General features: G+C 44.3%; 1 protein-coding gene across 5 annotated transcripts in view; it reads right to left on the bottom strand.

Annotated features, from left to right (window-relative positions):
• The window catches only part of adgrb1 (adhesion G protein-coupled receptor B1), a 387,039-nt gene that overhangs the window by 254,975 nt on the left and 115,626 nt on the right, over positions 1–16,438 (bottom strand). For all 5 annotated transcript variants that reach the window (XM_031903763.1, XM_031903765.1, XM_031903764.1 and 2 more), the window contains exon 2: positions 1,885–2,693. In XM_031903763.1, coding sequence (XP_031759623.1) covers positions 1,885–2,620 — 736 coding nt within the window. In that variant the 5' untranslated portion in view covers positions 2,621–2,693. The remainder of the gene's footprint in view (positions 1–1,884; positions 2,694–16,438) is intronic.

Genomic DNA, 16,438 nt, shown 5'->3' with positions numbered 1-16,438 from the left:
ATGCTTCTGCAGTCGGAACCCATTGTGCCCAGGACACCTGTGGCGCCCACACATTATCCCTGGGAATAAATCTAAACCCGTATAGTAACGCAGCGGAATTACATCCGTCAGACACAGCCCGGCTCCTAATTGCATTTAGAGTGCAAGCCTCGCAGCTGATGCATCACAATCCCCCCCCCCCGTTGATACCCTCACCCCCCAGGGAAGGGGCTGGGCAGTTCCTGGGCAAGGAACAAAATGTTCAATGCCATTTTTAGCATAACAATGTGGTTTAATATTCAGGGACGGATTTATGGCTTTCAGCTTTGTGCAAACCAAATCAACCCAACGCCCCCTGATCCATCCAAGCTCATTCTTTCCCCCCCAACCAATAACAGATGAAAACCTGTGTTTTGTCATCTGGACTGGAGCAATTCCATGAAACCAGCAGCAAATACTAGTACAGAGGTAGGTGCTACATTCTGCACCCAAAGGACCCCCTATCCGGCACAGACAAGATGTAGAACCCAATAATGCACAGGGGGGAACCTAAGTCTTACTATTGCTCTAAGCAGAGAAGTTTGCATGCACATCTGGACTGGAGCAATTCCATGAAACCAGCAGCAAATACTAGTACAGAGGTAGGTGCTACATTCTGCACCCATAGGACCCCCTTTCCGGCACAGACAAGATGTAGAACCCAATAATGCACAGGGGGGCACCTAAGTCTTACTATTGCTCTAAGCAGAGAAAAGTTGCATGCACTTCTGGACTGGAGCAATTCCATGAAACCAGCAGCAAATTCTAGTACAGAGGTAGGTGGTACATTCTGCACCCATAGGACCCCCTATCCGGCACAGACAAGATGTAGAGCCCAATAATGCACAGGGGGGAACCTAAGTCTTAAGCAGAGAAGAAGGGGGTGAAAAAGGTTGCATGCACTTCTGGACGGGAACAATTCCTTGTAGCCAGCAGCAAATACTAGTACAGAGGTAGGTGCTACATTCTGCACCCATAGGACCCCCTATCCGGCACAGACAAGATGTAGAGCCCAATAATGCACAGGGGGGAACCTAAGTCTTAAGCAGAGAAGAAGGGGGTGAAAAAGGTTGCATGCACTTCTGGACGGGAACAATTCCTTGTAGCCAGCAGCAAATACTAGTACAGAGGTAGGTGCTACATTCTGCACCCATAGGACCCCCTATCCGACAGAGACAAGATGTAGAAACCAGCAGCAAATACTAGTACAGAGGTAGGTGCTACATTCTGCACCCATAGGACCCCCTTTCCGGCACAGACAAGATGTAGAACCCAATAATGCACAGGGGGGCACCTAAGTCTTACTATTGCTCTAAGCAGAGAAAAGTTGCATGCACTTCTGGACTGGAGCAATTCCATGAAACCAGCAGCAAATTCTAGTACAGAGGTAGGTGGTACATTCTGCACCCATAGGACCCCCTATCCGGCACAGACAAGATGTAGAACCCAATAATGCACAGGGGGGAACCTAAGTCTTAAGCAGAGAAGAAGGGGGTGAAAAAGGTTGCATGCACTTCTGGACGGGAACAATTCCTTGTAGCCAGCAGCAAATACTAGTACAGAGGTAGGTGCTACATTCTGCACCCATAGGACCCCCTATCCGGCACAGACAAGATGTAGAGCCCAATAATGCACAGGGGGGAACCTAAGTCTTAAGCAGAGAAGAAGGGGGTGAAAAAGGTTGCATGCACTTCTGGACGGGAACAATTCCTTGTAGCCAGCAGCAAATACTAGTACAGAGGTAGGTGCTACATTCTGCACCCATAGGACCCCCTATCCGGCACAGACAATAATGCACAAGGGGGCACCTAAGTCTTAAGCAGAGAAGAAGGGGGTGAAAAAAGTTGCATGCACTTCTGGACTTACCCTCCAGCGCTCCATCTCTCGAGTTGCTGATGCAGTTCTCCAGATATATTCCATTTTTAACACACTCCTCCTTTTTCTTGGTTAACCCTGTGACCTCGCCCTGAGGCACCTGGGCGTCCCCGTCGTGGCACGAACACGGGGTCTGCATGATGCCACAGGGGTGCAGGCTGCTGCTGCTGCTTAGACAAGTGTCCAACCATTTGCAGAGCATCTGGCAAGCAGCCTTGCTGGGGTTCCGGTTCCCCAGAACCAGGTATTCCAATGAGAAGTCGGTCTCCTGAGGTTGGATGGACTTCCACTGCAACTGGGACCCTTCATGCCTGGGAAGGGTCTGCTTCATCTGAAGGAACTGCTTGTTGGACTGCAGGAAGGCGTAAGGGACGGAGCTATCACACAGTTGGAGAACCTCATCAAAACTCTCCATGCCCAAGTAGGTTCTGGTAGACTCCAGGAACGAGTCAAACTGAGAGGTTCGTATCTGCTGGTGTTCACATACGCCTGAAGGCTTGGACACCTTCATGTACAGGGTGTACCTCCTAGGGTCGGGGTTTTGTATAATCCAAGAGCACAGAGACGAGTTCAAGGGGAAGACAGACAAAGAGGAGAAATAGCCAAAGAATTTCCCCTGCACCAGGGTAGTACAAGGATTCTGCCCCAAGTCAAGGTGAGCAGCAGGGCACACAAAGAAAAGTGGCAAGATGAAAAGTAGGTTGTGGGGGAATACAACGCTCCTCATCCTAGGTCTCTGGTCCTTTGAAATCCCAAATAATTGTCAGGCAGAGGCCAGGTCTTGGACATAACAGGTGCAGCTGTAGGAAAAAAGAGACAGTTTATGAGGCTGGTGCGAAAATGAAGCAGCCGCGGTAAGTTTGGCTCAAGCTCCCCCCTGTGGCCAAAAAGCAAACCTGGAAATTTAACAAAAAAAAAAAGGGAAAAAAATTAACCCCAAAATTCTCAAGCTGCTTAGGTTTTGCCAAAATAATAATGATAAAGTAACTTTTACTATTCCATTACTAATTACTATTATTTTCATTAAACACCAGATCAGTGCCAGATATATCTATATATCCATCTCTATTAGAAATAGCTGTTAGTATAACAATACATTCAGTTGCTAGAATGTGGCAGCGTCATTCACTGCAGTTACGTAGGTCTGAATGCAGAATGCCAGAAACAACAGTTTTGTGGGTCCCTTTTATTTGATACCTGAAGTTCTGGTAGTTCTACTCCAACAACAACTGATGGGTCCTGCTGCTGGGCAGCACTGAAATAAAGTGTTACTATGCCCATCTTGCCCTACTGTCTCCATCTTGCCCTACTGTCTCCATCTTGCCCTACTGTCTCCATCTTGCCCTACTGTCTCCATCTTGCCCTGCTGTCTCCATCTTGTCCTACTGTCTCCCTCTTGCCCTACTTTCTCCATCTTGCCCTGCTGTCTCCATCTTGTTCTACTGTCTCCATCTTGCTCTACTGTCTCCATCTTGTTCTACTGTCTCCATCTTGCCCTACTGTCTCCATCTTGCCCTACTGTCTCCATCTTGCCCTACTGTATCCATCTTGCCCTACTGTCTCCATCTTGCCCTACTGTCTCTATCTTGTCCTACTGTCTCCCTCTTGCCCTACTGTCTCCATCTTGCCCTGCTGTCTCCATCTTGTTCTACTGTCTCCATCTTGCCCTACTGTCTCCATCTTGTTCTACTGTCTCCATCTTGCCCTACTGTCCCCATCTTGTCCTACTGTCTCCATCTTGCCCTACTGTCTCCATCTTGTCCTACTGTCTCCCTCTTGCCCTACTGTCTCCATCTTGCCCTGCTGTCTCCATCTTGTTCTACTGTCTCCATCTTGTTCTACTGTCTCCATCTTGCCCTACTGTCTCCATCTTGTTCTACTGTCTCCATCTTGCCCTACTGTCCCCATCTTGTCCTACTGTCTCCATCTTGCCCTACTGTCTCCATCTTGCCCTACTGTATCCATCTTGCCCTACTGTCTCCATCTTGCCCTACTGTCTCTATCTTGTCCTACTGTCTCCATCTTGCCCTACTGTCTCCATCTTGCCCTACTTTCTCCATATCTTCTTACTGCCTTCATCTTTTCCTACTATTATCATCTTTTTTCTGCATATGTATACAGTATGTACCCCTATACAAGGTAGAGTTCTTCCACTGTAAGCGCTTGACACCTATAAAGGTGATTTTACAATGGGTTGAGCTCCCCATCTACAGGTGATTCCACCTTGCCCTACTGTCTCCAACTTGTTTTACAGCCTCCATCTTGCCCTACTGTCTCCAACTTGTTTTACAGCCTCCATCTTGCCCTACTGTCTCCAACTTGTTTTACAGCCTCCATCTTGTCCTACTGTCTCCAACTTGTTTTACAGCCTCCATCTTGTCCTACTGTCTCCAACTTGTTTTACAGCCTCCATCTTGTCCTACTGTCTCCAACTTGTTTTACAGCCTCCCTCTTGCCCTACTGTTTCCAACTTGTTTTACAGTCTCCATCTTGCCCTACTGTCTCCATCTTGCCCTACTGTTTCCATCTTTCCCTACTGTCTCCATTTTGCCCTATTGCCCCTACCATGCCCTATTGTCTAATTTTTTCCTACTTTCTCCACCTTGCCATACTGTCTTCACCTTGTCCTACTGTGTGTATTTTGCCCTATTGTTTATATTTTATATTTTTAAGACCATTTTGCCCTACTTTCTCCTGGTGCACTACTTGTACTAAATATACTAAAGACACCACCCTGCCATATTGCCACTGTCTTTCCCTGTTATCACCACCTTGCCCCGCTGTTGCCTTCTTACCCAGCTATCATCATGTTGCCCTACTATCTCCACCTTGCCTACCAGCTGCCATCTTGCTCTACTGACACCATCTTGACCAACTGCTGACATATTTTCCTAACTATACTCAGTACCCCCCATACATGAACCTGCTGCTGTGCGGGTCCCAGGTCAGTCACTTCTATTTGCAACCACCAAAAGCCCAACCTGCATGTGATGTCTCTTAATGTCTAAGTGTTTGTAGGGTATAAGCAGTGTCACATTTGGAATCAGATCATGAAACACAGGGAATAGTAAGAGCAGCTCGTGGTTACTGTAGCAAACCCATAATATTCATTTAGACTTTTACCATGGTCAGATTCTAAGACCAAAAAACCACTGGAATTCCATTACGGTCTAAACCCACATGTTCTTGGGAGCCCGTCTTGGGGCTTTAAGGAGCTGTCAAAATATTTGCAGTGAACGTGGAGCCCCCAGATAGGGAACTGCAGCTTCTGTGCGATGCCTTGAATACGGCACTTACATACAATAGGTTCCATTGAGTGTGTCATACACAAAGGCTACCATTAACCCATTGGCTTAGCATTTAATCTATAAACCCCACCCCCGAGGAGCTCTGAACATACCTCTAAACACGCACAGCCACTAGTGCTCACCCTAAATGCCCAAAGTATCATTACTACCACTAATTTATTCTGTTTGAGTCCAAAAAAATGATTTTCATTTCACAGACCCGTTTGCCCGCGAGTCTGTAGTACGATCCATGCAAATATAGTTCTTGCACTCAGAGTGTCCACTCACCCTCACGTTAGATTTCCTTCTACTGCTAACAATGGACAGTAGCCAACCAACGTACATATATAAGTGCACAAGAGCTTGCAATCTAAAATAAAATGGGATCTAAAGATAGAAACGTGTCCCCCCCGCAAGCAGCTCTAATCCAATCCTGAGCCTTTCTGCTCGAGCCCATTTCTCCCTCGCCGGGGAAGGTTGTGCTGTACTGCAATCAATAAAAGAGGCTCTGTTTTTCTACAGCAGTCTAAACGCCATGCGACATTAATTGAAAGCTAAAGACCTTAACTCCTTCAGGGCTGCGGCGGCGGCGCTGCAGCCAATCGTACAGGCGCAGAAAGTCTTCTTATGGGGCGAAAATGAATAAAAAAAAGCCATTAAAGCGCATTTCTGCGGCTTTTGGTTTCCAAGTCTCTCCGGAAGGGAAAGGCATTCATTACGCCGCCGGCAATTAACTCTTTTCTTCTTTTTTTTTTCTGCAGTAACAAATTGATTGACCGAATCCATTTACAACCTTTAGAGAGGGACGACAGAGCACTACGAGAGTTAAAGGGAATATTATCCTTCCAAAAAAAAAATGACAATTGGCAAATGACTCCTCTGGGGGATAAATGATACCCTGGCACAGAAAGCTGTCACTGCTCAACACTTACATGATAGCAATTCATATCTGGGTGTTAAGCCAAGAGCCAAGTTAGGAAATTAGAAGGAGCTGATTAATTAGCCGCAGAATGGCCGGGGCTTGAGTCTCTGTAAAGGGGGCCATACACTGTAAGAGCTATCGGCTAGGCGCGGTTGCCAAGGAAGTGAATCGTCTCCCGATAGGACCACCTACGGGTGGGCAGTATCCGTCAAATTCAATCCTTGTGCCCTAGGCCAAATGATCGAATTAAAATGGCGGAAATAGGTTTCCCCGATCCGATGTAAAAATCAAACTTGCCCGATCAAGATCTGCCCGATTTCAGGCCCATATAGGGGAAGATAAGCTGCCGAATCGATCTAAAAGGACCAATATCAGCAGCTAGAATTGGCCGTGTATGGCCAGCTTCTCCCTGTAGCCTTAGGAACCTACTATACCCACTCTCCAGGTTCCCGCCCTTCCATTGGGGCATTTATGAGCTGCATTCTTTCTTATGCCAGGGTTTTATGTGGTGTGGGCGGGTCATAATGGGGCACTGTTGGGCACAGTTGGGTCGCCCCATAGGCATAACCAAAAATCATCTGGATTCTGTTTCTGGGGGAGGATTCCAGGGGTTCTAGAAAGGAAAGCTTACCTAGATATAAGGAGCACCTCAAGTAAACTAATTGTTATAGGTCCCACCCACTTACCCACTTCTTTGCTTGTTTGACTGCAGAGCTGTGATTGGCTACTCCCCTACTACTGTGCTTCTGGCAGGGACCATTAGGACACACCCACCCCTCGTTTGAAACATGGACAGGGACTTCAGAGGATCTAATTTTGAGCCCAAAGTGAAACCAGCACCAATTTTTTATTTTTTTGAAATCCTCAGATTTTCAGAATTTCCAGGAGAGGTTGCACCAGAACCAAAGTGCTGGTATGTAATGCAAACATATTTTTGGACCCTTATTTTACCCCAGAAGTAGAAGCACCAGTTTGGTAAACCAATGGCCAGTTGAGATGAGAATAAGGAGCCAATACTATAATACCACTCTTACAATATGGAACTCGCCAAGTTTATGAAACCTGCACCATTTAGTTTGGATTGGACTCCAATAGGAATTTTGGGCTGATGGTGTTCATTAATGTCCTGATGGGCACTAGGAAGGCACATTAGGAACAGAATAAAGCACAGAAGACCCACGGAGATGTCAAAGGGAAAAAAATGAGATGGGAACATGAAGGGGTCTCTGAGCTGATGAGTAAATGTTATTGTAGGTTGAGAATTGGGTTCGGCATAATGCACAGGAGGGGTCGGTATAATCGAGTGGGAGATAAGAACCACCAATCCCAGGGAATGATCACAGAAGGTCCATTTTGTATCAATCAGCCTTGTTCCAGTTGGGGGTGGGTCAATATAATTAAATATTAAACACATAGGATATAGAGCCAGGCACAAAACAATTTCACAGAAAAGAAACCTCTATTAACTGAAGTAGCAAATGATGTGACAATAATCAAGTCACACGGAAACAAAAAGATTTTCCTAATGAGAAGAAACCACCAATTACTGGCTGTGTGCTCTGAGCATTGCTGGGGCAGCGAATGGCAACACCCCCAGGGGATAAGTAGGGTTGGGCGAGCCGGACTATGTGCCGAACTGAATGATCATTTATTTGTATTTGCTGGTTGGTTGGGGGGGTAATATAATAAAGGTTGCAAAGATCTAGCGACCAATCAGATGTTTCACATGGGAGACAAGCATTTCTATGACAATTCTGATGGAAATATCCTTGTTCTTTTCTCCCCCTCAGACCTCATTAGAGCAAAGGACCTCCTTTTGGTAAAAGAAAAGCACAAAAATGAACATTTTCCTACCCAATCGCTAAAATCCTACGCAAGGGAATGGGATTCTGAGAACATTTTACAGTGGAATTTCCATTCCAACGCTGACATTGATCTCTATTCGGCGGGGACACTTAGGGACTTATTTGTCAGTTTGTGAATTTGAGTTTGTTTTTCAGAATCAAATAAAATTGCATATTGAACGCTCCCTTATTTATTTATAAGGAAAACTCTCAATAAAAAAACTCAAATACCTCAAATTTTTGAGTTTACAAACTCAAATAAAAGCCGAAAACTCGAATATGTTGAATAGAAAATATGGCTTGACTTTGCCTAGGACAACTGCCATTACATTTAAATTTTGGTTTTTTTGCACTTAATAAACACCAAGTTTTTGAAATATAATCCAATTTGCGTCTTTTTAGCCCAAAAAAACTTGAATTGCGGAAAAAAATCAATAAATCTCCCCCTTCAAAGGTAATTCTCGTGGGTGCCAATGGCAAGGTATTTTTGGGTTCTTTGTTGGCCATGGGGGAGCAGTTTCTTACTGGTGGCAAAGTGCCCCACATTCCATAACCCTTTAATATAACTAAATACTGTGTCTATAACCAAAAGAGCGGGATAAAACAATTACGTAGGATTTCATTCCTCTGCAATGTATTTTGTACCATAATATTTGCTTCCACTATTAATATAAGGTGGCCATGAACTTGGTGGTCACATATTGAGGAACTGGCCATTTCATGGATGGACGAACAGAATTGTTCCATTTGTCCAGACTGATAGTACCAAAAAGTAGGATCTCCATTTCTTCTCACCTCCTCATCTGCTGATGCCTTTGACCAAATCTTGGCATGAATGGCTACCATTACCCAACATCATCAACTGCTCTATGTTTACGTGACCACTAGGGGTGCTAATATAAAACATCAGCCATAGAGAGTAATAATGCATTGTTCTAAACCAGGGATCCCCAACCTTTTATACTCATGAGCCACATTCAAATGGAAAACATGTTGGAGAGCAACACAAGCATGGAAAAGGTTCCTGGGGGTGCAAATTGGCTATTAGGGAGCCCCTATGTGGACTGGCAGCCTATAGAAGGCTCTGTTTGGCTTTACACTGGGTTTTATGCAATCAACTTGTCTCCAAGCCAGGAATACAAAAATAAGCACATACTTTGAGGCCCCTGTGAGCAACATCCAAGGGGTTGGAGAGCAACATGTTGCCCCCGAGTCACTGGTTGGGGATCACTGTTCTAGACAGACATTAAGCAATGTTGCAATGTTTTTTTATTATTATTAGTGCCTTATTACCTGTTATTATAACCATAGTCTCCAGTAATTGTTCAGGGATCTCTAAAGTGTCAGGTAGCTTGATACATTCCCTGCCGTCTTAAGGAATCTGTCTATCAAACGTCTTATGAAGTTCTCGGCTTGATCAGGAAACACTGTACAATAGCCCAGGAATTCCTCACCTCTTGATAAATAGCGGCTTTTGTTATAATGACCTACACAAGGGACCGGCGCGGCTTTCTCAAGACCTATCGTTGCCATAGTCACGCAATTTAACTGTTTAAAGTGGTCATATTTACTAAGTGAATTCCTTTCTGGGATTCCCAGGGCTTCTAGCAGGAAATAATCTGAAGCAATTAGCCTGACACTGCTTTTGTTTGACTCTTATTCATTGTGTTTCTTCTGCATCCCAACTGTGATAGGCGAGATTGTGTCCTCTCTATAACAAGTCTGATCATCTACACAGGTCAGAAAGTCAACAAAGGGGAAATCAGCAATCAATATTTAATTGTGTGTGGGCAACTCAACTTGTAGCCAGCTGCCCTATTCTCTTTATTCTTGATGGGAGCAAAGCAACATTGATAGTGGTCAAATGGCCTCCTTGGGATTCTGGTTAAGGCCAGTAGGACTACATCTAGCAGAGCTTTGGCTTTCTTAACTACAAAACGCAGTGTTATATCCCATGACTTTGTTAATATGGTGGAAACCTCCACTGGCACCATGTCTAATACCAAGCTGTTAGTTACAGAGCAAATGTGATGATCAGCCAATCCCTATAGGTTTAGTCAATTGTCTACCAAACTGGACAGGGTGGTGTAATACTGCAAGTAAGTGGGAATAAAAAAAAAACCCAAGAATGCTGGGTTATTGCAGAATCAACACTCACTTACTGACTGTCGGCACTCATTCAACAACTGTCAGCAGTCAGCTCTTATTCACATTTTGTAAGCAGTCGGCACTTATTCACTCACTGTCAGCAGTCAGTACTTATTCGCTTAGTCTACAGCTGGCTAATGCTATTCCTCTACGACCAAAACCTGCCAGAACCTTCTACAATAAGGCTTTAGGCAACAACACTCGACTGCTTGAACCCTACTAACTCAGCTAAAGTCAAAACCAACTCCTTAGTACTAATACTCCTAGATCCCTCTGCTGCTTTGGACACTGTTTGATCACCTTCTCCTTCTCTAAACCCTTCATTCTCTTGGATTTTGCTCATTCAATGTCTCCATTGGGGTTCCTCAATGCTCTGCCCTTGGCCTCTTATTAATCTCTTTGTATAATCCATCCCATGGCAAACTAATCAACTCACATGGTTTCCAATACCCCCTCTATGCTGATGGTACTCAGATGTCTCTTCTCTTGATTGCAACCCAGAGCGCAAAGCATTCCATAAGTGTCTATCGCAGTTAGTGATGAGCGAAACGTGGAAATTTGCTCCTCACTTATTTATTTTGGCTGTCAGGGTCAATAACCCCATTTGAAAGCTGGAAAAATGTAGAAGTGGAAGGCAAATACAGGTATAGGATCCATTATCCAGAATGCTCGGGAACAAGGGTATTCCAGATAAGGGGTCTTTCCATAATTTGGATCTCCATACCTTAAGTCTACTAAAAATCAATAAAACTTTAATTAAACCCAATAGAATTGTTTTGCATCCAATAAGGATTAATTATATCTTAGTTGGGATCAAGTACAGGTACTGTTTTATTATTACAGAGAAAAGGGAATCATTTAACCATTAAATAAACCCAATAGGGCTGTTCTGCCCCCAATAAGGGGTAATTATATCTTAGTTGGGATCAAGTACAGGTACTGTTTTATTATTACAGAGAAAAGGGAATCATTTAACCATTAAATAAACCCAATAGGGCTGTTCTGCCCCCAATAAGGGGTAATTATATCTTAGTTGGGATCAAGTACAGGTACTGTTTTATTATTACAGAGAAAAGGGAATCATTTAACCATTAAATAAACCCAATAAGGCTGTTCTGCCCCAATAAGGGGTAATTATATCTTAGTTGGGATCAAGTACAGGTACTGTTTTATTATTACAGAGAAAAGGGAATCATTTAACCATTAAATAAACCCAATAGGGCTGTTCTGCCCCCAATAAGGGGTAATTATATCTTAGTTGGGATCAAGTACAGGTACTGTTTTATTATTACAGAGAAAAGGGAATCATTTAACCATGAAATAAACCCAATAGGGCTGTTCTGCCCCCAATAAGGGGTAATTATATCTTAGTTGGGATCAAGTACAGGTACTGTTTTATTATTACAGAGAAAAGGGAATCATTTAACCATAAAATAAACCCAATAGGGCTGTTCTGCCCCAATAAGGGGTAATTATATCTTAGTTGGGATCAAGTACAGGTACTGTTTTATTATTACAGAGAAAAGGGAATCAGTTTTAAAATTCTGAATAATGTGATTAAAATGGAGTCTATGGGAGACAGGCTTTCCGTAATTCGGATAATGGGTTTCCGGATAAGGGGTCCCATACCTGTACTTTAAAAACTATAAAAAATACATAAAGAAGACCAGTTGTTAGGAATAGGACATTCTGTAACATACTAAAAGTTAATATAAAGGTGAACCTCCCCTTTGACGCTAATGCAGAAACTCAAACCAGCCAATCAGCTATTAGAATTGTTGAGCTATCGCCTTACTCCATTAGAGGAAAGTTACACCATTTGGCGTATTCGTGCCTTAGAGATAAGTGCTCTAATCCCTTATATTTGGCTCATGTTCTACATCTCCCAATTCCCCGATGAAAACCTGTAGAGAAACGGAGGATTTTCGCCATAGCAGGTGAGTAATACGGGTTTCACTGCGCATTTTGCCTCATTCTGAGGGATTTAAAAAGAAAAACAAGTAGACACAAATCAAAATAAATTTCCTGTGACTGCTGTTTAGTAGTTAATTGACCCATTAAACCACTGAGGCCTACGATTTAATGCAGAGATAGGGAATCGCTCTTGTTTAGTCAACGCTAAATGAATTTTTTTCCACATCCCTAAAAATTCAATTGTAGATTTTTCCCCTAGTGATAAAAAGGAGGCCGCTTACATGTGTCCCCCGGGAACTTTTACCTTCTCGTTGTTAAGGAGATATTGTTAAAGTACGTGCATATTGGTTTTCATTGTGTAACTATGGCAGATATCCCAATGTTTCCGTGCTACAATGTCTAGAAATAGAGACTTGGGAAGAGCTGTACAGTTGGGTCCAAGAGCCTTTCTCAAAACTATCAACAGTATCTGCCAGTACAGCCATTAATCCCCAGTTTAACCATTCTCAAAATGGCAGCAGGTATATCGTTCTAGTGGGAATCTCATAAAAACTGCCCAATCTGGCCAATTTAGGCAAGGCCCATTGACCACAATAGGGAGCATTGGTAACTAGCATTAACACTTAATACTGCATTTTGGATCCTGCACATGTATATAAGTAAGGAAAGATGAATTCCAGGTTGAGAGCTCATTCTCCCAAACCTTGTGTGTCCATACATAATACAGACAAACTATCTTGCTGGTTGACAGGTTATCAGAGTGTCTTGCTAATATAACAATGATTTGTTGAAAGAGGTAAGTGTAGTTTTAACCACTGCTTTTCCCCTGGTCAAATTTGGTTGAAGTCAATATTTGAGGTTCGCTTTGTGGGCCTCACTCATAATTAGGTGGCAAACCTTGCTGGATCAGCCATTCAACAATATTTCTAAGGAAATCTGGGACACAGAAGAAGTGTTCACCTCCAAGTCTTTCTCTAATTACCCTCAAATATGGGCTTCGAGTAGCATCAAGAGACCATATAGACAATATGTCTCTAACAGGCCTACAGGATCAGGTGTAGGGCCAGCCAACCAAGGGTCTGAGGCCCCCTAGTAAGCCCCCCCCACCCAATATGGACTCACTGTAGCATCAATGGATTGGATAGGCATTTTCCCAAATCTGTCCTTAACTGGCCTACTGGATTGGGTTCTCACCCACCTAACCAAGGGCCACCCAACCAAGGGTCTGAGGCCCCCTAGATGATCTGACTGCACAGTTTGGGAACCATGGCCATAGAACACATATTAATTTCTGGTATTAAGCATGAAAACACCCATAATTGCCTTTACTTGCCCCTATGTATGGTACAAGGCATTGGGGTTCCACTATATTCCACAGAAGACAATAGACAAGGTTATTTTCTAAACAAATCAGTGTTATATTAGCAAGACACTCTGTGTCAACCAGCAAGATTGTTTGTCTCTATTATGTATGGACACGCAAGGTTTGGGAGAATGAGCTCTCAACCTGGCATTCATCTTTCCTCACTTATATACATGCAGGATCCAAAGCCCCCATACAGTATGAAGGGACAATAGTAAACTGTTGATCATTTCATAGAAGAATTCAGGTAGGCGAGATAAGTAGGACGTTTTTGCTGAAGGAGCCATAGAAGAAAAATGTTCCACCTTTGTCTCTTAACAGCAAGGTCATCTAACAAGGACAGAACTTCTGGAATAAAGTTAAACTGAAAAGTGAGATGGAAATCTCTAGGACAGGGGTCCCCAGCCTTCCTTACTCGTGAGCCACAGTCAAATTTAAAAAGACTTGGAGAGCAACACAAGAACCATAACAGTTCATGGAGGAGCCAAATAAGGGCTGTGATTGGCTATTAGGGGCCTCTATGCACCCTATCAGCTTACAGGGGGCTTTATTTGGTAGTAAATATTTTTATTGAACCAAAACTTGCCTCCAAGGCAGGAATTCAAAAATAACTCCCTGGTTTGGGGGCAATGAGAGCAACATCCAAGGGGTTGGGGAGCAACGTGTTGCCCTGAGCCACTGGTTGGGGATCACTGCTCTAGGAAGACAGTTGCCTTGATTTTAAGGTGAGAAGTCCCCTCAAGTCAACTCTACCTGTAGGATCTATAGTATGTAAGGTCTATACCATCTCTAGTCTTGTCTTACCATGTCCATTGTCTTCTAAGGAATGTAGTGGAACTCCCAATGCCTTGGGTCATAGATAGGGACAAGTAAAGGCAATTATGAGTGTTTACATGCTTAATACCAGAAATTAATATGTGCCATAGCTCTATGGCAGTGGCTCCCAAACTGTGCAACCAGATCATCCAGGGGGCCTAAGACCCTTGGTTGGGTGGCCCTTGGTTAGGTGGGTGAGCACCCAATCCTGTAGGCCAGTTAAGGCCAGATTTGGGAAAAAGCCTATACGATCTATTGATGCTACAGGAAGCCCATATTGGGGGTTAATTAGAGGAAGATTTGGAGGTGAATACTTCTTTGGTGTCCTAGATTTTCTTGATTTCAAGATTTTTCATGAGCGAAGTCACATATTAGACCTCAAATATTAACTTGAACCGAATAAAACTGACAACCACTACTTGAAAGGGTTTAATGCACTCTAGTGAGCAGCCTAAAGGTCCCCATACACGGGCCGATTCTAGCTGCTGATATGGGTCCCTTAGACCGATTCGGCAGCTAATCAGGCCATGTATGGGTACTACCGACGGGCCTGCCCGACCCATATCTGGCCTGGAATCGTCCAAATCTTGATCGGGCGGGTTAGAAAATCTAGTCGGGTCTGGGACCGCATTGGCTCGTTGATGTGGTCCCCGAACCAACTGCCCCATTGCTGCCAATATAATTTGATCGTTTGGACCCAGGGCCAAATGATTGAATTAGCCTACACGCTCCCCGAGTACCTAATCCTGTAGGCCAGTTAAAGACATATTTGGGAAAATGCCTATACGATCTACTGATGCTACAGGAAGCCCATATTTGAGACTTTGAGGAAGATATGGAGGTGAACACTTCTTTGGTGTCCTAGATTTTCTTAGAAATATTGTTGAATGGCTGATCCAGCAAGGTTTGCCACCTAATCATGAGCGAAGTCACATATTAGACCTCAAATATTGACTTGAACTGAATAAAACTGACAACCACTACTTGAAAGGGTTTAATGCACTCTAGTGAGCAGCCTAAAGGTGCCCATACACGGGCCGATTCTAGCTGCTGATATGGGTCCCTTAGACCGATTCAGCAGCTAATCGGCCCGTGTATGGGGACTACCGACGGGCCTGCCATATCTGGCCTGAAATCGGGCAGATCTCAATCGGGCAGGTTAGAAAATCTAGTCGGATCGGGGACCGCATCGGCTCATTGATGCGGTCCCCGAACCGACTGCCCCATTGCCGCCAATATAATTCGATCATTTGGCCCCAGGGCCAAATGATCGAATTCGCCTACACGCTCCCCGATATCGCCCACCCGTAGGTGGGGATATCGGGTGAAGATCCACTCGCTTGGCGATGTTTTCATGCAGCCAGATCATCTAGGGGGCCTCAGACCCTTGGTTGGGTGGCCCTTGGTTAGGTGGGTGAGCACCCAATCCTGTAGGCCAGTTAAAGACATATTTGGGAAAATGCCTATACGATCTACTGATGCTACAGGAAGCCCATATTTGAGGGTAATTAAAGGAAGATATGGAGGTGAACACTTCTACGGTGTCCTAGATTTTCTTAGAAATATTGTTGAATGGCTGATCCAGCAAGGTTTGCCACCTAATCATGAGCGAGACCCACATATTAGACCTCAAATATTGACTTGAACTGAATAAAACTGACAACCACTACTTGAAAGGGTTTAATGCACTCTAGTGAGCAGCCTAAAGGTCCCCATACACGGGCCGATTCTAGCTGCTGATATGGGTCCCTTAGACCGATTCGGCAGCTAATCGGCCCGTGTATGGGGACTACCGACGGGCCTGCCATTTCTGGCCTGAAATCGGGCAGATCTCATCGGGCAGGTTAGAAAATCTAGTCGGATCGGGGACCGCATCGGCTCATTGATGCGGTCCCCGAACCGACTGCCCCATTGCCGCCAATATAATTCGATCAAATGATCGAATTCGCCTACACGCTCCCCGATATCGCCCACCCGTAGGTGGGGATATCGGGTGAAGATCCACTCGCTTGGCGATGTTTTCATGCAGCCAGATCATCTAGGGGGCCTCAGACCCTTGGTTGGGTGGCCCTTGGTTAGGTGGGTGAGCACCCAATCCTGTAGGCCAGTTAAAGACATATTTGGGAAAATGCCTATACGATCTACTGATGCTACAGGAAGCCCATATTTGAGGGTAATTAAAGGAAGATATGGAGGTGAACACTTCTACGGTGTCCTAGATTTTCTTAGAAATATTGCTGAAATTGGCCAG

Source organism: Xenopus tropicalis, chromosome 6 (assembly GCF_000004195.4).
Source record: "Xenopus tropicalis strain Nigerian chromosome 6, UCB_Xtro_10.0, whole genome shotgun sequence".
NCBI classification, from domain to species: domain Eukaryota; kingdom Metazoa; phylum Chordata; class Amphibia; order Anura; family Pipidae; genus Xenopus; species Xenopus tropicalis.
This window is presented reverse-complemented; position numbering and strand designations above follow the sequence as displayed.